A 23,323-nucleotide genomic window follows, 5' to 3' on the forward strand; every position below is an offset into this window, starting at 1 on the left:
GGGTTGGCTGGTGAGATGGTGTTTGTGAGGCTAACGGAGACGGATGGGATGGTGAGGACCAGCCTTTGGGCACAGAGAACCCAGAAGCCCTGACCAAGAGCCTCTGGTAAGTCCTGCCGCACCCCCTCTTCAGTCAAGCTGATGGAGAAGAGGAAGTCTGGGATGCGCTCAGCATCTCCCCTACCTCACCCTCCTGTGCTGAACTCATCCTGCACAGGGGCTCTCAACACATCCCTGAACCCCACAGCTGAAGCTGGGATACAGGGAAAACGGGTTATGGATTTATAGAGAGAAAATGACCTGGAAGGTCACTATTTGGATGTTTTGTGTACTTGTTTCTTTGTGAAATTGAGAGAGGTCCAGGCTAAAGTCCCATGCATCCATGCAGCAATTGAGAAGTGTAATCCCACGGCTTCATGTCGTTATCAGGCAGAAGGCAGGCCACTAGAAGTCCCTGTCACAGGACGCCACCTCACCTGGATCCCTCCTTTTCTGCTCCCACCTGAGGCAGGAGATCTCCTGAGTCTGTCCACGACTCCTCCCCAGGAAAACCCTCCCTGAGTTGCTGGTGCCTAGATCTGGACTGGGAAGTGTGTTTCTCAGTGACACCTCTAGAGGGCAGCACGCAACAGAGTGCCAGAAGAAACTACCACCTTTCCACAGGGACTATAGCATTTTGACACTGTAAATGCTTGGGTGTCCTCCCAGATGCTCCCTCCTCTCTTTTTAATCACCTCCTTATTAGTGTGCATCCTCTCTGGAATGTAAACTGCTTGAGGACAGGGCCCATGACTTCTTGTTCATCTGTGTATCCCCAGGACCTAGCACAGCACCTGGCACTTAAAGGTGCTCAACATGGGGCCAGCCCTGTGGCTGAGTGGTTACATTCGGGGCACTCTGCTTCTGTGGCCCAGGGTTTTGCCGGTTCAAAACCTGGGCACGGACTTGTCACGGATCATCAAGCCCCACTGAGGCAGCACTCCACATGCCACAACTAGAAGGACCCACAACTAAAAAAAATACACAACTATGTACCAGGGGGCTTTGGGGAGAAACAGGAAAAATAAAATCTTAAAAAAAAAAGGTGCTCACGAAAATCACTGCTGAGTGAATGTACTGCACCTTTCACAGTTGGTGTCTTGCAATCCTCTCCTCCCCACATTTGTGGTTATGTCTGAACTTTAATCATACTATATTCTGATATTATATATTTTTGTCCTTTTATTATGGTAAGTTCTCACATGTACCAAAATAAATATAAAAGTACCAAGATCCTCCTTGTACCCTTCACCCAGCTTCAATAACTATCAACTCAAGCCAGTCTCATGTCGTCTATGTGCCCACCACACTCTGTCTCTTACAATAATTTGAAACAAATCAGAAATATCATACATTTCATCTTTAAGTACTTCAATGTGTATCTCTAAAACATAAGAATTACTTCGAAATAACCAGAGTACACTATCACACCTAAAACTTTAACAATAACTCTTTAATTTTGTGTAACATGCAATCACATTCATGTTTCTAATTTTTGCATGAATGACATAAATGATACTTTACACTTTGTTTAAATCCAAATCCAAATAAGGCCACACATTGTGATTAGTTTCTTAACTTTATTTTAATTGTTTATGCTCTTTGGTGACAAGAAAGATAATACTGTATTAGGTCAAATCTGTTCCTCTCTTAACAGGATTTTTCTTTTAATGCAAAACTCTTGACAGGTCATTGAGTGAGAATAGTCTCCTAGCTCATGTGAGAAAGGACTTTGATGCTCAATCTCAGATGTGACTTAATATGACCGAGTTCAGAACTGACCTCGACTCCGGCTGCAGCCAGGAGCCACCGGATCGACTCCATCCGGCCTCGTGCGTTGAAGTAGTGCAGCCTGGGCTTCCCTGCCATGATGCGGTCTCCTGGGTTCTCTACACCTGAATGAATGAAGCAATGATTGAAACCAAGGAAGCAAAAATGCACTTTAAGTTATTAGGTTAACAGCACCAACAATGGCGAAGAAGGGTCTGCCTGCTTCCTGACAAAGTTGGAAGAGTCCGTGGAATGTTTTCTGTTGCCCAAATTCTCAACCTCAGGGGCCAAGCCCAGGAAATTGCAGCAAACCACTCTGCGGTCTCCACTGGGTGAAGTCTGGTGTCTTGGCAGCCTAACAGGTGAGAGTCTGTGGTAAGGATGGGTGTGTGGGTGTCCGGGGAGGGGGAGGGATTAGAGAGCTAATATTTATTGAAAACCTCCTCCTGACGATCCTGACCGAGTGCTGACCCCTTTGGCTGCGTTATATCTTTAATCTTCATAACAGCCCCATGAAATAGTTGTCATTATCCCCATTTGTCAGTTAATGAGACCGAGGCTCAGCCGTTAAACGAGGATCCCACAGTCACACCCCAGCTAGTGATGGATGTGGAAATCCAGCCCAGGACTAAAGGGAGGACAGGGCTGGAACCCACACAGACGCAGGCCCTGGGAGCCTGTGAGGGCCTTGAACCAGAGGACTCCCCTGACAGCGAGGAGGCAGAGGGAGCAGAGTTAAGGCTACATTTGTTCCAGAGCTGGAGTTAGGGCTCAGAGTCAGTTAGCTGTAGCTCCAAAGATCCTAATCCTTTCCACAGATGCAGGATGCTGATTCCTTCCCTTTATTTTTTTTTTTTTTGAGGAAGATAGCCCTGAGCTAATATCTGCTGCCAATCCTTCCTGTTTTTGCTGAGGAAGACTGGCCCTGAGCTAACATCCACGCCCACCTTCCTCTACTTTATATATGGGACGCCAACCACAGCATGACTTGCCAGGAGGTGCCATGTCCACACCCAGGATGACAACCAGCTAACCCTGGGCCCGCGAAGCGGAACATGCGAACTCAACAGCTGCGCCACCGGGCTGGCCCCTGATTCCTTCCTTTTTATGCAATTCTACATTCTACCTCTACTTATAATCTCGGAAAAAGGATGTTACTGCATCAACCTTACGGTACATGGAGTGGAACTAACATTTGTTCACTGTCTGTCATACAATGGACGCTCACAAATTTATCTTCATTTAATCCTACAGAAATCAGCTGAGTGGACTCTGTTATTACTCTCATTTTACAGCTGGGGAGACAGAGGTTTCTAGAGTAACTTTCCCAATGTAGGTGGTGGAACTGGGATTCAAACCCACTTCTATGTGAAACCAAAGACTAGGACAGATTTTCCGTATTAGTGTTTTTCAAAATATGCATGCAAATCCTTCAGTAGATTGTGAAATCCACTAATTTTTAAAACGCGATAGGAGACAATGGAAACTATCCAAGTGCACCACATGCAGACGAGGTGAGGATCATTTCAGGAGTTTTAGCTTCAGTCATAAGTGTGTTGCATGCGTGGATGTGTGCACACTCATTTGGTCATTGTGATGGTAAGAGAGACACTGGTTGTGTCCAGTCAGCAAACTCTGAAAGCCCTTGTTCCATCCCAGGCTGCGTGGGTAGTCGACACAGCAGGGGACCAGAGACTAACGCCCAGTGGCACCAACAGTGGACATGGCTGGTTCTCTCATGGGTGTGAGCGGAAGCACACAGGACTCGTTACAAGCAGGAGTCCCAAAGCCAGGACTTAGGGAGGAACAGTTGCATTTTCTCTCCAAATCCTAGGCTCTCTTTAGAAAACATTGGTATTCTTCTTGCAAAATTGTACTGTTCTGGAGTTTGGGACAAAAATATGCTTCTCTTTACCAGTGGATATTTCTCTGAGAAAGTGCGTGTGACTTGAACCTTAGATATCAAAATGTTTTCAGTATCCACATCTTTAATGAGGTCTCAATAGTCTAACCCTTAGGAAGTAAAAACTCGTTTGGAAACATACTTAATCAACTCATCTGTCTCGTAATTGGACATAGTGGAGTTTGTACTTTCCTATCATGGGAAATGGAGGTGCTATGAGGAGCAGAATGAGCAGGAGACTAAAGCTGGCACTATGGTGGGAGGTGTGTTTGCTGTGGCCTGAGGTTCAGTGAGCCAAGTGGTTCACACCTCACACTCAGTTCCCTTCCCTGTGACTGAGGATCAAGTTATGAAGGAAAAGGAACACTTACCTTAGATAATATTTTATCATACTTCTCTTCCTTCAGGCAACTTTCCTCACCCCCCACTAGGAGGTTCCCAAAGGCCTGGTCAAGACTGGGGCAAAGCTCATCATATCCTAAAGCTTTGCTGGTCAACAGGAAATGAGGACGAGAGAGAGTCGATGAATTGCCAAAGGTCACACACATATGTTCCTGATTGACACTCGATGTCCAGCAAGTGTGTCTGCCCTCGACAACCACCCAGGAGATAGCTTCTAATGTCCCATATTAAAGATGAGGAAACTGGAGTTCACAGACACACAGCAGCTTCCCTGGGCTCAAACATTCGTCCTGGGATGTCAGGCCAAGTGATTTCAGGTTTCACTCCCCCGGGTGAGCCTGAGGCTCTCTCTAGGCGTCTCTCTGAGACTCCTGTTTGGTTTTCCCATTCGGAATCCATCACCAACTGAGGGTTGAGGGGAGGGAGAGAGGGAAACACGGAATTCGTGAGTTCCTCTCTGTCAGCTGCCTGATAAGAAGAAAGATTGATAAAAGTGTGCCTTGCTTTACTTTGACATCCTAAAACTCTACTGTGAGTAAGCTGAGGACTAGAATAACTACATTAACCTTAATAGGGGGGAGGGCTTATGTTCCTCAAATGCATGTGTGCATGATAATTCCAGGGGTAAACTAAAGGAGCCATGCTGGGGTGGTCCTGATTACAGCGCTTCTTAGCAGAGAGAAGGGAGACTGGAGCCAAAGCCCAGCTCCTTTCCTCACAAGGAACAGAGACCCTGGCAGGTTGTTTCATCTCTGCACCACAATTTTCTCCTCATAAAATAGAGTTCTCTCAACTTTTGAGGGCTGTGGAGAAAGTTAAATGAGATAATGTACAGAAAAGTTCGTCATAGGGATCAGCAAATGCAACTTCCCTCCTGCTCCCAGGTCCTGGGAGATGAGTGAGTTGAACATACTAGGGAGGACATGTGTCATCCTTCTCTATCTATGTGTCAGTCTGTCTTCTTCTCTCTCTATCGGTGTATCTATCTATCTCTTGATCCATAGAGCTCCAGTAGGAATAAGATTAGTCATACTATATGTATGTGTATATATACATTTCTCCAGAGATCTTTCAAATGTCATTTAAAGGCTCTTTGTATTTAGCTCATGTGGAAAGATTAGTGATCTTCACTGATTACTTAACCTGGATTGCAGGAAGTTTTTGGCGAAGATTCGGGGCTCTGGCACGTCATGAAACATGGCCTTGCATAGCCCCAGAAGCGGCAGATATCTGGTTCTCCCCTGGACCCTGCACCCCACGTGCCTCTCTCCCCAGGCCCGCCCCGCTGCCTCTTGCTCCCTGATCCAGGCACTCTGGACTCTGTCCTGTGCCCAGGTCCCCTGCGCATGGGTTCCAGCCATTGGAATGGGGGACCCACTGCTTGTCTCTCCAGCTGTTCTCAGCACTCGGGCAGGTCTCCCTGTCTACACTTGATGAAATGATCATGTCTCTCCAGCGTCCTCTTCCTTACCTGGAAATGCACACATTCCACTGATCCTTTTCTGACACTTGTTCCTGGTATACATGTAGATGTATTTCGTTATTTAAAAAATTTCGTTCAAACTTCTTCAACCAACACTCTCTGAGCAGTTTCATGTGCTAAGAAATGAGGGCTCGTCGGGGACAATATTGAGCCTGATCTGGTCCCTGACCTAAAGGGGTTTAAGTCTAGTCAGTAAAGCAGGTTTGTGGCACAAAGGGCCCAGCAGGGACTTCACTTTGGGTGGTTCACGCCCAAGAATCATGAGTCTCACAGCCAAGCAAGTCAGAGCAAGGTGAGGAGGCTGCCAGGGGACACAGCTGAGGGGCTGCTGAGTCTGCGCAGGGCGCTCCCTCCTCCTGGGCAGCATCCAGTCCCAGCTCCCTCCTCTCTCCCCACGGGGCTGCCTTCCTCCCCTGCACAGGAGGCCCCGCCTCCCCCTGTCACACTTGCTCTCCAGAGCATCTGGCCTGGTTCTTTTCCTCATTGTCATTGCAGTACCTTCTCCCATAGGTCCTAGAGCTTTCCCCGTGGGTTCTGTTGTGTTCGAACTGCTCCAGGACTTTCACATCATCTCCCTGAAACTTCTGTCTCTCCTGTGTGAGAACTTTCTTTTTTCCGCCAATATTAATACTTAGAGCATGGTTGACTCTTACAGTCTGATGTGAATGACTTCTCCATTCAGGTGCTTTTGAAGAACTCAGTCTGTGCCCCTGTGATTATAGTTTTCCCATTGAGACTTCCTGAGTTGGGGAATTTGCGAGGTCATGTCATCCAGGGACTCTTAACTGGGGGTGATGTTGTCCCTCCCACCCCAGAGGATACTTAGCAACCTCTGGAAACATTTTTGGTTGTCAAAGCTGGGAGGGAGGGTTGCTACATCCATTGGATCGAGAGCAGAGATGCCTGTGATGTGGAGTGGGGCGATGCCTTGATGTGCACCTGAGAGCTTCTTATTCACCCTCAGTCCTTCTGCATTTTACCCAGCCCGTTTGTCACCCACCATGTCATCCTAACAGACACACTGTTGGATATTGAGTTGGAACTACCTCGTGGTGGATTGCTGTTGGCTCATATCTGTGTCATCTTCCCAGAATAAGGTTTTCGGAAAATACATTTCTGAACAATAGACTAATTCTTCTCTGTCCATGTGTACCTCTCATTTAACTTGGCGGCTGCCACGAGCACTAGGTTGGAACCTGACCCTCACGCTGTGTTTTTCTACAAGCAACTGAACTGAAAAGCAAAAGGCAGACTAGAGGATTGATTTCTTGTAAAACTTGTAAACAAACTATCTTTGTAGATATCTTAAAGGTGTGAAGTTTACAATTTGAGGAAATATATTTGTTAACACTATTCTCAGGTATATTCCTTAAGCTAATTAAATGTACATTGGTATGATAAATATTTTTTAACAAAAAAAAATACGGTGATGGACAGTACAGCTCCCACAACAGTTTCCCAGTGCAAAATGCCAACAGTGCCGAGATTGAGACACCCTGCTCCATCTATTTTTAGGGTTTGCCATGAGTTGGTTGAACCCCAGAGAGAGGCTGAGACTTGCCAGCAAGCTAATCCCAGCAGAGACTTAGTTAGAATCTAGTTCTGCTGACCTTCAGAACAATTTATTCCTACTACAAAAAATTTAAATACTGAATTGTCACAGCCTCCTTAGCGCTACACTATTACAGTTCACAACTGCTGTGTGTCGACTCCTTCTGTAGAGAAAGTAACTTCAGCATAAACACCCACACTCTCTCTTGCATGGGCCATATTCTCAGATTGCCTAAAACGGTATCATTCTTTTTTCTCCTCCTATCACTATTTTTCTCACATCTAAATTCTGAAGCCCGATTTTCTACATTCTTCATTTTCCCATTTCTATAAAGATGATCCAACTGCAATTGAATAAACAAACTTGAACTGACCCCTAAGCATGATGTGAGTCTAAAACAGATTTCTCTTGTGCTAAGGACACATTTTAAAGTATTTTTCTGGTGACCTACATGTGAGGATGTGAGGCAGGGTATGAAGATCCATAAAATCAGCACTTACCTTCTTAAAGTCTGTCTCCTGCTTGGCTCAGCAACTCAATGCCAGCCCCTCATGAGTTGCCAGGCTGCTTTTATAATGGAATAACTCCTCCCTCTGAGACGGGTGCAGTGGAGGAAAAGCCACTCCTACAGAGTTCAGGAGCTAAGAGTTTGTGCTAGATTAGAAGAAAACTGCCAAGTCATCCTCTTATCACAAAACAATTGGTTAATAAGTTTCTTTTCAAGGTTGGCAAATTGAACAATAAAACAAAAAGTTTCAGCACATTTGGACTCTCTCTGCCTGTCAGTGGGGCATGGCTTTTTGATGAAACTTACTGTGAGGTTTTCATGAATTGGATGCAAGGACGGAGGCAGATGAGAAACTCTGCTGTGAGCAGAGCAGGAGCTGATGTCAGGAAGGTGCAAGCGGAGTTCTGGAATATTTTTATATCGGGTCACAGACAAAACAGAGCACACCTGATGAAATGTGAATTTCAGACAAATAGTAAATAATTTTTTTACTAGAAGTATGTCCTAAATATTGTATGGTGCCCATCCAATGTACCCATCCCCCTGCTTCAGCTAATGACAATTCGAATATAGATGTCAGATTCTGTGTTTGAATTACAGATAAAGGAATGTGTACAAAGTCATTGTTCTTGGCCCGAGGGCCTGGGTTGGGAGTGATTTCCAGCTTGGCCACCCCCAGGGCCAATGAGTAAGACTCTCCCCGAAACTGTGGGCTTTGGCACACTGAGTTCTCCTGGCCTGAGTGTGAGGGTCCCCACAGTGGGGGGTGGGGCAGGGAGCAGACACACCCAGGGCTCCTGCCTGAGGCTTCACTTCCCTCTAGTCTGTTCTCTGCTCACAGCCAGAGTGTTTCCTAAAGTGCAGATCTGAGTCTCACCCCCTTCTTCTTGAACTCCTTCAGTGACTGCCATCTCCAGTAGGGCGGCCTCTTCACATCCTCCTCCCACCACCCTCCAGCCCCATCACACGCCTGGGCTAGGCAGGGCCTCCTGCCTTCCTACCTGGGCACGTATGCCAGCACTGCCTGGCCAGCTCCTTCCCCCTGGACACCCTCAGCTCCTGCCCTCAAGCTTCCCAGTGGGAGATGGGCTCTCCTCCAGGCCCCCACTGAGCCCCATGAACCTCTCAGGAACCTAAAGGCCACTGCCTCCCCCACTGCCCTGTGAGCTTCTGGTGTTGGGCAGGGCCCTGTGGGGTCCCCAGGGCTCCCTCACCTATGGTGAGAGCTCCACGCATAGCTCCATGCCCACCTTGGTGACCTAAGGGTGCAACTCTGGGCTTTGGGAGTTCCTCCCAATTCCCCCACACTCCCACCTGCTTGACATCTGTGCCCATTCCCCCACGTCTTCCAAATATGTTTATTCCTGTCACCAAATGCAGTGTGTGGGCCTCCCTTGGGCCTGATCCTATCAAACCCACTGTACGGAAACCTTCATGAGATGTGGGGGAATTAGAACGCTGAACACTCAATGAAATGAAGGAATTATGAACCTTGAGCGTGACAGGAGAATAGTCGGATTATGTTTAGAAGGAGTCCTTCCCCGATAACTTACTATGTTTCCCAAGGTCAAGGTGTCACTGGGCTATGCTTCCTTCAAAGGCTCCAGGGGAGGCGCCTTCCTGCCTCTCCCAGCTCTGGGGGCTTTCTGCGTTCTTTGCTTCCTCGACTCATGGACACATTACTTCAACCTCTGACTCCATCTTCGCCTCACCTCACCCTCTGTGTCTGCGTCTTCTCTTCTCTTATCAGGATACGGGTCATTGGATTTGGGGCCCACCAGGAGATTCCAGATGATGTCATCTCAATTTTCTTAGCTCAATTACATCTGAAAAAGACCTTTTTTCCAAATACGGTCACACTCACAGGGTCCAGAAATGTGGACATGGACTTATCTTTTTAGGAGGCCAGTTTACCACTCACTACAGGGTAAGGATGAAAAAGATTGTTGGCCATTGCTGAAGCAGGGGATGGACATGTTGAGGTTTGTAGCACTATTCTCTCTAGTTTTGTGTGTACTAGAAATTTTGCATTCAATAATTTTTAAAACCTATATTACTTATTGTGCTCCTAATATGTGCACGGGCTGTGCCAGACTTCAGGGTCTTGACTGATAAAAAGATGAAGGCCCTACTCCCAGGAGCTCAGTGTCTATGGGGAAACTGATATTAAATGTGTAGTGTCAAAATAAAGGAAGAGAAGACAAAATAGAGGAAAGACAATCGCAGCTCTGTAGAGGGTTGTAATTAGAGCAAACAACATGTGCAAAGGCCCTGAGGCTAGGAAGGCTGATCTGAGCGTGGCAGAGACAAAAGTATACACATAGTGTTGCCAGATTTAGCAGATAAATTGAGGATTCCCAGTGAAATATGAATTTCAGATAGACAATAAATAATCTTTTAGTATAAGTATGTTCCATAAAAAGTTTAGGACATGCTTATACTAAAAATTATTATTATTAGTGAGAAATTCACATTTAATTGGGTGTCCTGTATTTTATCTGTGACCCAATATGAAACAATTCTGGAGATCTGCTTGCCCCTTGCTGACATCAGCTCCAGCTCTGCTCATGGCAGAGGTTTCTCATCTGCCTCCGTCCTTGTATCCAATTCATGAAAACCTCACGGTAAGTTTCTTGAAAAGGTCACAGCCCACTGACTGGCAGAGAGAGTCCAAATGTGCTGAAATCTTGTGCTTAATCATTTCCTTGCCAACCTTGAAAAGGAACGTATTAGCCAATTGTTTTGTGATAAAAGACAACTTGTCAGTTTTCTTCTAATCAAGCATGGAACCCTTGGCCCCTGAACTCTGTAGCAGCGGCCTTTCAAAGGTTCACACCTACAGGGTGGGGCTCCTGCAGCAGCTCTTGCAATTCCCTCAGGGCCAAGAAGGTCTAGAACTCTCTGATCATTTGTCACAGGACCATCCCCCATGCCCTGTGGATCCCTGTCTTTGCTTTCTCCTGCATTTCTGCTCCACGACTGAGCTGTTTCATCTCAGGATCCCACAGCCCTCAGAGCAAGGCCACCGAACACAGGTGAGAGAAAGGAGAGCAAACAGGCCTTGAAATCTCTTCTCTGATGGGTTGACAAGGTGATGTCCTAGCAGTGTTATAGATTCAGATGACAAGATGGTGTTGAGTTAGTTGGAAGGCCAGATGAGCCTGTGGGGAGGGAGAGAAAGAACAAGGGCCAGCAGCAGTGTCTGCGGAAGACAGGCCCCCTGCACACACTATCCAATGGTGGGATTTGAAGAGCGTACGAAACACCCTCCATAGAAATCTCCCTAAGTACTGGCCTTAATGTCAGGAACTTGATAGATGTATTTTGGGAACTTCCCCACTGAAGAGCAAACAGCTGGTGGCCCTGTAGCAGCCTCTCCCAACTTCTTCTTCAAATATCCATGAAGAGAAATCAATGAAAAAACACAGGGAACTACCATATATCTGGATGGGAGATAGAAAGAGAAATGAAAGAATAGGTTAAAAAGTAAAGGGTAGATGGAGAAGAAAAACGATTACAAGGAAGCGAAATAAAATGCTATTTCCTTGGAAATGTTCCCAGGGAATAATTTTTTGTTTCCTTTTATATCCTCAGTCGTTCCAACAGTTTTTCATAACAACAGTGTGATCGAGGAAATATTTCATTCTACCTTTCGTTTTCTTCCTTCGAAAGATGGGAGTTTGATGTTCCCGCAGGTGCCAGTGGTGGAAATTGATGGGATGGAGCTGGTGCAGAGCAGACCCATCCTCAACTACAACGCCGCCAAACACAACCTCTCTGGGAGAGACACCAAGGAGAGAGCCCTGTGCGGTATTTTTCCTGCTCTTTCATCAACAATTAATAGGAACAATTTAGGTCCTTCCTTGAGGGACCAAGACCGTGTCGGGGGATCACGATCACCACCAGTGTGGCCTCGGTGGTGTAGACTGAGGTTCAGTCCAGCAGAGACCTCGGAGGATGAGGGACAGGAAACCTGCAGTGGACTCAAGCCAGTGGGATTATAGAAGAGGATGCGGCCCACGGAGAGGGCACTGTGACAGAGGTCTGCAAATTCTTATGAATTCTTAGAAGGCAGGAGGATGGTGGAGTCATGACTCCAGGTGCTCAAGCCTTTAGGAGCTGCACACCAGCCCACAGCTGGAGACAGAGGACAAAGTGTCTGAGGGTCTGGACGATAAGGCTGGGGAAGGGAAGGACCCAAATGAACTGAATCTTATCTTCCAGAATTTACTAGATTGGGGACTAGGAAACTTATGAGCCAGTTATACGGAGTGGCCATTTGACAAGGGTTAGCAGATGTGGAACTCAAGATGCTGCAGTTAGTGCTGGACTGGTGGCTCAGTGGTTAAGTGTGCATGTTTTGCTTCAGCGTCCCGGTGTTCGCCAGTTTGAATCCCGGGTGCAGACGTGGCACAAGTTGGCAAGCCATGCTGTGGTAGGTGTCCCACATATAAAATAGAGGAAGATGGGCACGGATGTTAGCTCAGTGCCAGTCTTCCTCACCAAAAAAAAGGAGGATTGGCAGATGTTAGCTCACGGCTAGTCTTCCACAAAAATTAAAAAAAAAAAAAGATGCTAGGGTTACATCCAGCATTTTGATATAGGAAAGAAACAGCAGATTTATTCAATCCAAACACATCTGGGGCATCTCCTCCCTGTTGTGGTGGGACCACATGGTTAAAATTAAAACGTGCTATTGATATTGACCCTGATATCAGTTTCCCCACATTTAACCCAGCATACATGGGGTTAAAAGCAAAACACCCATTCCCTGCTTGCTCTCTGGCTTCCTGGCTCCAGAATCCACTATCCTCCATGGAGACAGACACCGTCAAGGAAAAGCACCTGGACTATCTCCTCCCGCAAAGAGATACGGGCTGGTGGAAAAGCTGCTGACCAGCAACGTGAGGGGCTCCCTCCTCTCTGCAAGTAGTCTCAAGGCCAAAGACAGGCTGGTGGGAAAGCTCCGACCAGCAAGGCCATATGCTCCCCCTCCCCTACCTAAAGGCCCAAATAAAAACCCTTCCTTTTAGCTTTTCGAAGTTTGGGATTTCAGCGTTAGCTGCCCTCTCTCCTTGCTCAGCTCTGTGCAAAAATAAAATTCCTACTTTCTTCCACTACACCCAGTGTGAGAGATTGGCTTGCTGTAGAACGGGTGAGGTGAGCAAACTCACTTCAGGTTCAGTAACACTATGGACCTGTTGGCAGTTATGCAAAAAGTTAACCCTAGAGTTACCCTATGACTCAGCAATTCCACTGCTAGGCAGATACTCAAGAGAATCAAAAATCCACCCACACTATCACTTGAACAAATGTTCATATCAGTGTTGGTTATAATCTTCAAAAAGTGGAAACAGTACAAATGTCCAACAGGTGAGGAACGGATGAACAAAGCGTGGTCTAACCATACAATGGAACATTATTTTTCCATGAAAGGAAATGAAGTCCTGATGCAGGCTACAACACGGAGGAACCTTGACAACATTATGTCACATAAAAGAAACCAGTCCAAACAGCACGTATTGCTTGATTTCATTTGCATGAAACATCCAGGAACTTCACGTCAATAGAGACAGAAAGTAGTTGAGTGGTTGCCTGGGGCTGGAGGGAGGGAAGAGCGTGGAATGCCTGTGAAAACACACAGCACCTCATTTGGAAGGGATGAAAATATCCTGGAATTAGAGTGTGGTGAGGGTTGGAATTCTGTGATTTTATTAAAAATCACAAAAACGTACACTTGAAAAGGTTGACATGATGGTAGGTGTATATGTGTCACTAAAGTTTTATTTTTAAAAACATCATATAGGAAGCTCTGTTTGGAACATTAAAAAAATCTCCTGGATTGTGCACTGGTTGAAACTGTATAAAGAATTGCACCATCAGGGGATATTTTAGGTGGAGTCTCAAGAAATGCAACCATGGCAAGTGTTGGGCAACAGCACACGGAGAGGGCTGTGAACCATGTTCTATGGGAATCATTGGAGGAACGGCTAACACTGGGCATTAAGTGGCCTGGGTGGTGTAACAGGATGAGCGGGAGAGGGACAGGACTCAGATGGCTGGGCCAGGGACTCTCTGTGGAGGTGACTTGGGTGGCAGATCTTTGGCCACGGGAACCACACTGTTTTCCATAGCGGCTGCACCAGTTTGCAGTCCCTCCAGCAGTGTATGAGGGTTCCCTTTTCTCCACACCCTCTCCAACATTGGTTGGTTTTTGTCTTGGTGATTATAGCCACGCTAACAGGGGTAAGGTGATATCTCATTGTAGTTTTCATTTGCATTTCCCTAATAAGGATGTAAAACATCCTTTCATGTGCCTGCTGACCATTTGTATATCTTCTTTGGAAAAATGTCTGTTCAGATCCTCTGCCCATTTTGTGATCGGGTTGTTTGTTTTTTTGTCATTGAGTTATATGAGTTGTTGATGTATTTTGGAAATTAACTCCTTGTCGGATATATTATTTGCAAATATTTTCTCCAGGTTGGTGGGTTGTCTCCTCATTTTGTTCCTGCTGTCCTTTGCCTTGCAGAAGCTCTTTAGTCTGATGTCGTACCATTAGTTTATTTTTTCTTTTCTTTCCATTGACTGAGTAGACATAGCATTCAAAAAGATGCTGCGAAGACTGATGTCGGAGTGTACTGCGTGTATTTTCTTCTAGGAGTTTTATGGTTCCACGTCTTATCTTCAAGTCTTTAATCCATTAGTTCATTTTTGTGTATGGTGTAAGATAATGGTCTACTTTCATTCGTTGCATGTGGTTGTCCAATTTTCCCAACACCATTTATTGAAGAGACTGTCCTGTCTCCATTGGACATCCTTGGCTCCTTTGTCGAAGACTGGTTGTGCGTAGATGTGTGGTTTTATTTCTGGGCTTTCAATTCTGTTCCATTGATCTGAGTGTCTGTTTTTGCACCAGTAGCACTGTTTTGATTACTATAGCTTTGTAGGATATTTTGAAGTGTGGGATTGTGGTGCCTCCAGTTTTGTTCACTTTTTTTTAAAGATTTTATTTTTCCTTTTCCTCCCAAAAGCCCCCTGGTACATAGTTGTACATTTTTAGTTGTGGGTCTTTTTAGTTGTGGCAAGTGAGATGCCATCACAGCACGGCTTGATGAGCAGTGCCATGTCCATGCCCCGGATCCAAACTGTCAAAACCCTGGGCCACTGAAGCAGAGCATGCAAACTTAAGGACTCGGCCACGGGGCTGGCCCACAGATTTTTCTTTTTTCCCAGGATTGCTTTAGGTATTTGGGGTCCTTTGTTGTTCCATATGAATTTTAGGATTCTTTCTTCTGTTTTCTTGAAGAATTTCATTGGATTGCACTGACTCTGTAGATCGCTTTTAGTAATATGGACATTTTAAAAATCTTTATTCTTTTAATCCATGTGCATGGAATATCTTTCCATTTCCTTATGCCATCCTTCGTTTGTTTCCATAATGTCTTATAGTTTTCATTGCATAGGTCTTTCATCTCCTTGGTTAAATTTATTCCTAGATAGTTTATTCTTTTTGTTGCGATCGTAAATAGGATTGTATTCTTGAGACACCATGCACAGCTCCACGCCCACCTCAGTGACCTAAGGGGTCGAGTCTGGGCTTTGGGAATTCCTCAGAATTCCCCGACAGTCCCCCCGCCTGACATCCATGTTCATTCACCCATGTCTTCAAAATATATTTCTTTTTATCACTCAAATACAATGTGTGGACCTTGCTTGGATCCTGATGCATAAAAACAAAAGAAGGAAATACTTCTACATGTAAATCAGAAAAACGGTGTCAGAGAAGGATGAGCAGAATGTGTGCATTCCCAGGCAAGCAAGAGGACGCTAGAGAGACATGATCGTTTCATCAAGTGTAGACAGGGAGACCTGCCCGAGTGCTGAGAACAGCTGGAGAGACAAGCAGTGGGTCCCCCATTCCAATGGCTGGAACCCATGCATAGGGGGCCTGGGCACAGGACAGAGTCCAGGTCAGGGAGCGAATGGCAGCGGGGCAGGCCTGGGGAGAAGGGTATGTGGGGTTCAGTGTTCTGGGGCAGAAACTGTGATTTGCCACATTTGGGGCTATGCAAGGCTGTGTTTAATGGTGTGCCAGACACCAAACATTTGCCAAAATCTTCCTGCAATGTAGGTTAAGCAATCAGTGAAGATCACTAATCACTCTTTTTATTTATAAAAAGAGCCTTTTTGTGACATTTGAGAAAAGTCTGGAGAGATATACTATATGTAATCTTATTACTACTGGACTTTAAGGGTCAAGAGATAGATAGACAGACAGATAGATAGGCAGATAGATAGATAGATAGATAGACAGACAGACTGACACACAGACAGATAGAAAAAGCAGACACATGTGCTCCCTGGTGTGTTCAGACTCACTCATCTCCCAGGACCCGGGAGCAAGAGGGAAGTTGCATTTGCTGATGCCTATGATGAATTTTTCTGTACATTATCTCATTTAACTCTCTCTACAGCCTTCACAAGCAGAGATAACTCTATTTTATGAAGAGAAAATTGCAGTGCAGAGATGAAACAACCTGCCGGGGTCTCTGTTCCTTGTGAGGAAAGGAGCTGGGCTTTGGCTCCAGTCTCCCTTCTCTCTGCGAAGAAACGCTGTAAGCAGGACCCCTCCCCCCCACCCACCCAGCATCGCTCCTTTAGTTTACCCCTGGAATTATCATGCACATATGCATTTGTGGAATATAAGCCTGCTTCCCTATTAAGGTAAAGTGTAGTGATGCTAGTCTTCAATTTACTCACAGTAGAGTTTTAGGATGTCAAAGTAAAGCAAGGCACAACTTTTATCAATGTTTATTCTTGTCAAGCCCCTAAAAGCAGCTGACAGAGAAGAACTCATGAATTGGATGTTTCCCTCTCTCCCTCCCCTTCAACTGTTGGTTGGCTGGTGGATTCCGAATGGGAAACACCAAACAGGAGTCTCAGAGAGAAGCCTGGAGAGAGCCTAAGTCTCACCCGGGGAAGTCAAACCTGAAATCACGTGACCTGACATCTGAGGATGAATGTTTGAGCCCAGGGAAGCTGCTGTGTGTCTGTGAACTCCAGTTTCCTCATCTTTAAAATAGGACATTAGAAGCTATTTCCTGGGTTGTTGTTGAGGGTAGACACACTTGCTGGACACTGAGTGTCAATCAGGAACACACGTGTGTTAATTGGGCACATCATGGAATCTCTCCAGTCCTCATTTTCTGTTGACCAGCTAGGCTTTAGGATATGCTGACCTTTGCCCCAGTCTTGACCAGGCCTTTGGAAACCTCCTAGTGGGAGGTGAGGAAAGTTGCCTTAAGGAAGAGAATTATGATAAAATATTATGTAAGATAAGATTCCTTTCCCTTTGTAACTTGATCCTCAGTCAAAGGGGAAGGGAGCTGAGTGTGAGGTGTGAGTCACTTGCTTCTGTGAACTCTAGGCCACAGCAAACACACCTCCCACCATAGTGCCAGCTTTAGTCTCCTGCTCATTCTGCTCCTTACAGCACCTCCATTTTCCGTGATAGGAAAGTAGAAACTCCACTATCTCCAATTACAAGACAGACGAGTTGATCAAGTATGTTTCCAAAGGATTTTTTAGTTCCTAAAGGTTAGGCTATTGAGTCCGCCATTAATGATGTTGATGTTGAAAACATTTTGATATCTAAAATTCAAGTCACATGCACTTTTTCAGTGATACATCTGATGTGGGCTCAGTGAGTTGAGGAATCAAAAGAAAGATTGCTTGGCCTTTCAAGCTCTGGTAGTAGTGATCCTTTATTCAGAGAACAGCATGCGGAGAGGACCCATGGGCAGTGAAGAGCTGCAATGAGTTGAGGGGAGGGCTAAATTTATAAGGCATGGGTATGTGAGTTATTTCTTTATAGGACAAAGGAAACAGCATGTAAAAAAGTCATTAAAATGGGATCAGAGCAGGTGGGGTCTGGTTATCAGGTGGTCCTATAACTTTGGACACGAGTCAGGTCGAATCAGGTGAGGACGTCCTGTGCTTCCCAGAGGATGCTGTAGATTGTCCTGTAGGCCAGGGCGCCTTGGGCTTCTCTCCCTGGGCCAGCCTGGATCCACAGCACATCCACTGGGTAAAGAGAAGTATTTTTTTGTCCCAAACCCCACAACAATACAATTTTGCAAGAAGAATCTTAGTGTTTTCTAAACAGAGCCTGGGATTTGGAGAGAAAATGCAAGTGTTCCTCCCTAAGTCCTGGCTTTGGGACTCCTGCTTGTCATGAGTACTGTGTGCTTCCGCTCACACCCACGAGAGAACCAGCCATTTCTGCTGTTGGAGCCACTGGGTGTCAGTCTCTGGTCCCCTGCTATATGGAGTACCCACGCAGCCTGGGATGGAACAAGGGCTTTCAGAGTTTGCTGACTGGACACAACTAGTGTCTCTCTTACCATCACAGTGACCAAATGAGCGTGCACACAACCATGCGTGCATCACACTTATGACTGAAGCTAAAACTCCTGAAATGATCCTCACCTTGTCTCCATATAGTGCACTTGGATAGTGTCTACTGTCTTCAGTTTCGTTTTAAAAGTTGGTGGATTTCACAATCCACTGAAGGATTTTCATGCATATTTTGAAAAAACTAATATAGAAAACGAGTCGTAGACTTTGGTTTCACATAGAAGTGGATTTGAATCTCAGGTCCACCACCTACATCGGGCAAGTTACTCTAGACACAGTCTACCCAGCTGTAAAATGCAAGTAATAGCAGCGTCCACCTCAGCTGATTTTTGTAGGATTCAATGAAGATAAATTTGTGAACATGCCCCTTGTATAACAGACAGTGAACAAATGTTAGTTCCACTCCATGTACCGTAAAGTTAATGCAGTAACATCCCTTTTTCGAGATTATAAGTAGAGGTAGATTGTAGAATTCCATAAAAAGGAAGGAATCAGCATTCTGTGTCTGTGGAAAGAATTAGGATCTTTGGAGCTATAGCTAAGCGAGTCTGAGCCCTAACTCCAGCTCTGGAACACATGTAGCCTTAACTCTGCTCCCTCTGCCTCCTCGCTGTCAGGGAAGTCCTCTGGTTCAAGGCCCTCACAGGCTCCCAGGGCCTGTGTCTGTGTGGGTTGCAGCCCTGCCCTCCCTTTCGTCCTGGGTAGATTTCCATGCTCCTCAGTACCTGGAGTGTGACTGTGGATGTGTCATTTAACCTCTGAGACACGGTCTCATTAACTGAAAAATGGAGATGATGACAAATATTTCATGGGGTTGTTAGGAGATTAAAGATATAATGCAGCCAAAGGGGTCAGCAGTCAGGATGATCAGGAGGAGATTTTCAATAAATATTTGTTCTCTAATCCTTGCCCCTCCCTGGACACCCACTCATGCATCCTTACCACAGACTCTCACCTGTTAGGCTGCCAAGACACCAGACTTCATCCAGTGGAGACTGCAGAGTGGTTTGGTGCAATTTCCTTTGCCTGGCTCCTGAGGGTGAGAATTTGGTCCAAGGAACATTCCAGGGACTCTCCCAACTCTGCCATGAAGGAGGCACATCTTCTTTCAGCGTTTTTGGTGCTAGTCGGCCATGTATCGTGAAGCGCAGTTTTGCTTCTGTGGTTTTCTTGATTCGTGCACCCATCATTTGTTCATTCATTCATCAACTCATTCAGGTGTAGAGAACCCAGGAGACTGCATCATGGCAGGGACCCAAGCTGCACTACTTCAACCCATGAGGCTGGACGGAGTCGATCCGGTGTCTCCTGGCTGCCGCTGGACTAGAGGTCACTTCTGCGTTGGGCCCTCTTAAGTTCGATCTAAAATTGACTATCAAAGTCCTTTCTCCCATGAGCTAGGAGACTATTCTCTCTAAATGACCTGCGTAGGCTTTGGGCTCACATCGTCTCCTGTGTGTTTATGTTTTATTCTGATCTAATTTAAAGGAACAATATATACAAATTGAGATTTAAAAAGCAATTCTAAAGGAATGAACCAAATTCTCTCACTCACCATCTGCCTTCTCCTCTCTCTCCAGCTCAATATGGATGGATCTCAAAAAGATGATATTGAGTGTGGGAGGGAAATAGAGAATGACACACAAAAGGAACCATTTATATAAATGATTTCAAATGGCACACAAGTCGATGGTCGGTGAGCACACACATGAATCTGACAATATAAAGGCTGGACCGACTGGACAGAGCTTACTTAAGTGAAGGTGGGGCTGACGGTCCCACTGAATTGTAGCTTTATCTGTGAATGTCTTATTTTATATGAATATCCTACCTGTGGTTCTTTTAAAGACTAAGGGCAAATATGATGAAATATTAATAATTTCTCATTCCAGGTAGTGGAATCATGTTTATAATAGATTCTTTGCACTTTTTTCCACAGATTTCAAACTTTTAATTTAAAATTTTAAGTTATTCAGAACAAAGAGATTTTAGAAAAAAGTGATGAATTTTCCTAAATATTTTATGCTTCATTAATTAATTTTAATTTAAATGGCTGTTTTTCTGGCAAGAGTTTCATAGGTTTCTTCACATTCTAGTATAGAACATGTTATCTTCCCCCACAATTTCTTCAAACCTCTGCATCACCAGATTACGTAAAATGGAACATGTCACAAAATATTTAAAAAATAACTCACCTCTGAGCTGCATTCATAGGCGTCCAGGTTTCTCAAAAAGAAGAGAAGTGGAGCCTCTGTCCAGGCCAGGAGGGAGGCAGGGCATCCTGATGAGTCCCAGGTCCCCAGGGCTCCTTGCCATTGTCCTGTTAAACCACAGTGCAGCTGCCCAGGTTTGAGGAAATCTCCCTGCTCTTTCATCTTTGGGTCTAAGAGAGCGTTTAGCAGTGACTAAAAAAGATTGAGTGTGTGGGTTACAGAGCAGGCTAACCGCTTTAAATTCACCATTAATGTGTATACAGACACAACTATTGATTTTTGAAAGGTCTTTATAAACCTCTATAACTAAAGGTTCAAGTGTGTTGAGAACAGAGTTTTAAAAAATTATTAAAGTGTAGGATAGTTGTATTTTTGGTAGTGAATGGTATGTTCGTACGTCAGTACCTATGAGACTGTTCTATACATTTAAAGGAAATTACCTGTTTCTTAATATTCTTGAGACAAATGTAATTAAGCAAATGCAATACTGGCTTAGAAGAATGAAATGAAAAAAGCTGTGTGATGAAATGAGTCCCTCCCACACTTCCTTCCTTCTTCCTTTCTTCGTTAATCATTATTTGCGTCACTTGGATGAGCTCAGTATCAACAACCAGTGTCCACGGTATTTGGGCACTTATTTAAAAGAACTGACTAATTTACTCACAGCACAACATTTAATGAACAGGTGGTCAAAACTGCTGTTTGTTTGGGAATCATATAAAGAGTTTTCTCCAACTGTTCGCTAAGTAAGTGCTTGACGACTTTGAGACAGAAATAACATGAATGAATCCAGCATCTTGCATCTACTCCTGCTGCGGCCAAGAGCTACCCGGTCATTTCCATTCGGCCTCTTTCATTGAAGGAGTGAAGCCTGGGCTTCTCCACCATGCTTAGGATTCCTGACAGTCAACAGAGAGACTGATTACAACTCTTCTGCACAGAGAGAGAGAGAGAGAGGCAGGGAGAGAGAGAGAGAGGGAGGGAGAGAGAGAGAGAGCGTCCAAGCTTACAGACCAGCGCAAGGTTGATCATAAAGCTGTGGACTCTCAACTCCTGCCCAAATGAAAGTGATTTCTCGGTTCCAAGGCTGCGTGCCTTCTGTGTTCTTTCTCACAAATGGAGTTTATCCTCACAAATTGGTGTTCTACAAAGTTAAATAAATAACTGATACATTTAAAAAATAGATAGAAAGGGGGTGAGAGTGAGGAAGCCAGACAGGTGAAAGGAATTTGAGAGTAAAACTCTGACCAGCTTTTCCTCCCGTGGCAGGTGGCAAGTTTTCATCATTCGAATCTTTTTCCTTCTGATCTGTGCAGATCCTGCGCCCTCCTCCTGCCAGGACAAGCCTAGACTGGAAGAAGCGGTGGGATTAGGGGAGGCTGAAACTTTTCACTTTTCAAATTAATCTTCATGGTTTAATCCAACATCCTGTGCCACCCAGAGACATAATTCAAGAGGATTTTCGATGACTCATTGGGATTTAAGGCAAAAGTGCAGAGTTAGGCAGAGTGGGTCGTTTCTCAGTTTCTTTCTCCTCTGAAAATGAAAATATTACTTTTAGAAACATACCCTATAATCATGTTGAAGAATTTAAAATAGTATAGAAACAAAAACCCATCTCCACCCCACCAATGGAGCTTCTGAGGTATGAGGTGTAGACTTGGTGGGTGACAGGCTTGGACAATCAGAGGCTGCTTGAGGGCTCTGCAGACAGGGCCCCTGGAAGCGAGGGGGGCTGTGGGGAGGGGTGGGGTGGCTTTAGGAGCAGAAGGAGAGAGCATCTTCAGGGTATGAGTGGAAGCTCATCTATTTTGCAGCATATCACCTGGCTCCCTTTCTGAGCGGGCATCTCATCATTATGTTGCATCATATCACCTGGCACTTCTCCAAGCTGAGAGCTCAGCAAAATCAATGAAGAAAAAAAGGATAGACTGAGAATATCACTATTGTGGACTCCAGAACAAAAACAAATTAGGCCAATGGTTTTCCAACCCTACATGGTGCCTATTGGAATCTGGTGAGGGGATTACAACATTTGCAGGGCACAATTGCATGTGTGCACACTCATGCAAACGCACACACACACTACTTGGGGCTCACGCAGAGATTCTGATGTAATTGATTTGGAATAGGACTCTGGCATCAATGTGTTTTAAAATCTCTCCAGGTGATTCTAATGTGCAGCCAGCTTTGAGAACCACTGTTCTGGACGATGAGGGGATCAATAGCTGCTAAAGCTACTAACAGGGATCTATAATGGAAGGTCAGGCTGACACCCTAAACATCTAACATCATTCACAGGGGGGTAGCCCGACGTGAGGGTCCTCCTGTAGTAATGCAATAGAAAGTATGCCTATGAAGAATTCGTGCCAGAATATTTGCCCTGGAATCCAATCAAGCCTCTAGGTACCAACTTATGGGAAATACAGGGAGCAGGATCACTTCCGAGATGCAATTAGCAAAATTTGGAGTGTGGAATTTGACAGACTTGTTATTCCCAGACCAGCAATGTACAGATGCCCTGGGAGGTTGTCAGACATGCGGCATCTCGGGCTCCACCCCAGCCCTCCCAGATCAGAATCTGTATTTTAAGGTCCCCAGGAAAAACTGTTTTCAGCTCAAGTGACTAAGACCTTTCGGAGAACTCTCTACTCTCATGTTTCCATAACCAGAAGGTTTAAAAATTGCAGGAAAATCGAAGAGGCAGGAGGAACCTACAGGTAAGAGAGATTGAGAGATCCTTTAGACAAATGAGATGTGTAGACCTTTTTTGAATTCTGATTCTAACATAGCAGTTACTGTAAAACTAGTGATACAACTGGGAGAATGTGAACCATGACTGAACACTTGATAGAAGGGAATGCCGGTTAACTTTTTGGTATGATGATAACTTTTAGAGACTCATGTCAAAGTGTTCATGGATGAAAAGATATGGTATTGGGATTTGCTTCAGATGAACCCAGCGCTGAGGGGCAGAGGGTGGGGGTACAGCCCCAAGTGAGTGATCTCTGGTTGCTAATGGCTGCAGCTGGGTAA

General features: G+C 45.2%; 1 protein-coding gene across 5 annotated transcripts in view; it reads right to left on the reverse strand.

Annotated features, from left to right (window-relative positions):
• The window catches only part of GSTA1 (glutathione S-transferase alpha 1), a 100,261-nt gene that overhangs the window by 8,687 nt on the left and 68,251 nt on the right, over positions 1-23,323 (reverse strand). Inside the window, exons 1-3 of one of the 5 annotated variants that reach the window (XM_070586210.1) lie at positions 7,650-7,810; positions 4,084-4,519; positions 1,822-1,934 (exon numbers count right to left, since the gene is read on the reverse strand). The exons of 1 other annotated variant lie outside the window; for it this stretch is intronic. In XM_070586210.1, the coding sequence (XP_070442311.1) occupies positions 1,822-1,908 (87 nt within the window). In that variant the 5' untranslated portion in view covers positions 1,909-1,934; positions 4,084-4,519; positions 7,650-7,810. Of the gene's footprint in view, positions 1-1,821; positions 1,935-4,083; positions 4,583-7,649; positions 7,959-23,323 lie in introns of those variants that run through there. 3 more of the 5 variants (XM_070586211.1, XM_070586208.1, XM_070586209.1) reach the window with 3 other exon arrangements.

This window comes from Equus przewalskii, chromosome 19, assembly GCF_037783145.1.
Source record: "Equus przewalskii isolate Varuska chromosome 19, EquPr2, whole genome shotgun sequence".
In the NCBI taxonomy this organism is placed as follows: Eukaryota; Metazoa; Chordata; class Mammalia; order Perissodactyla; family Equidae; genus Equus; species Equus przewalskii.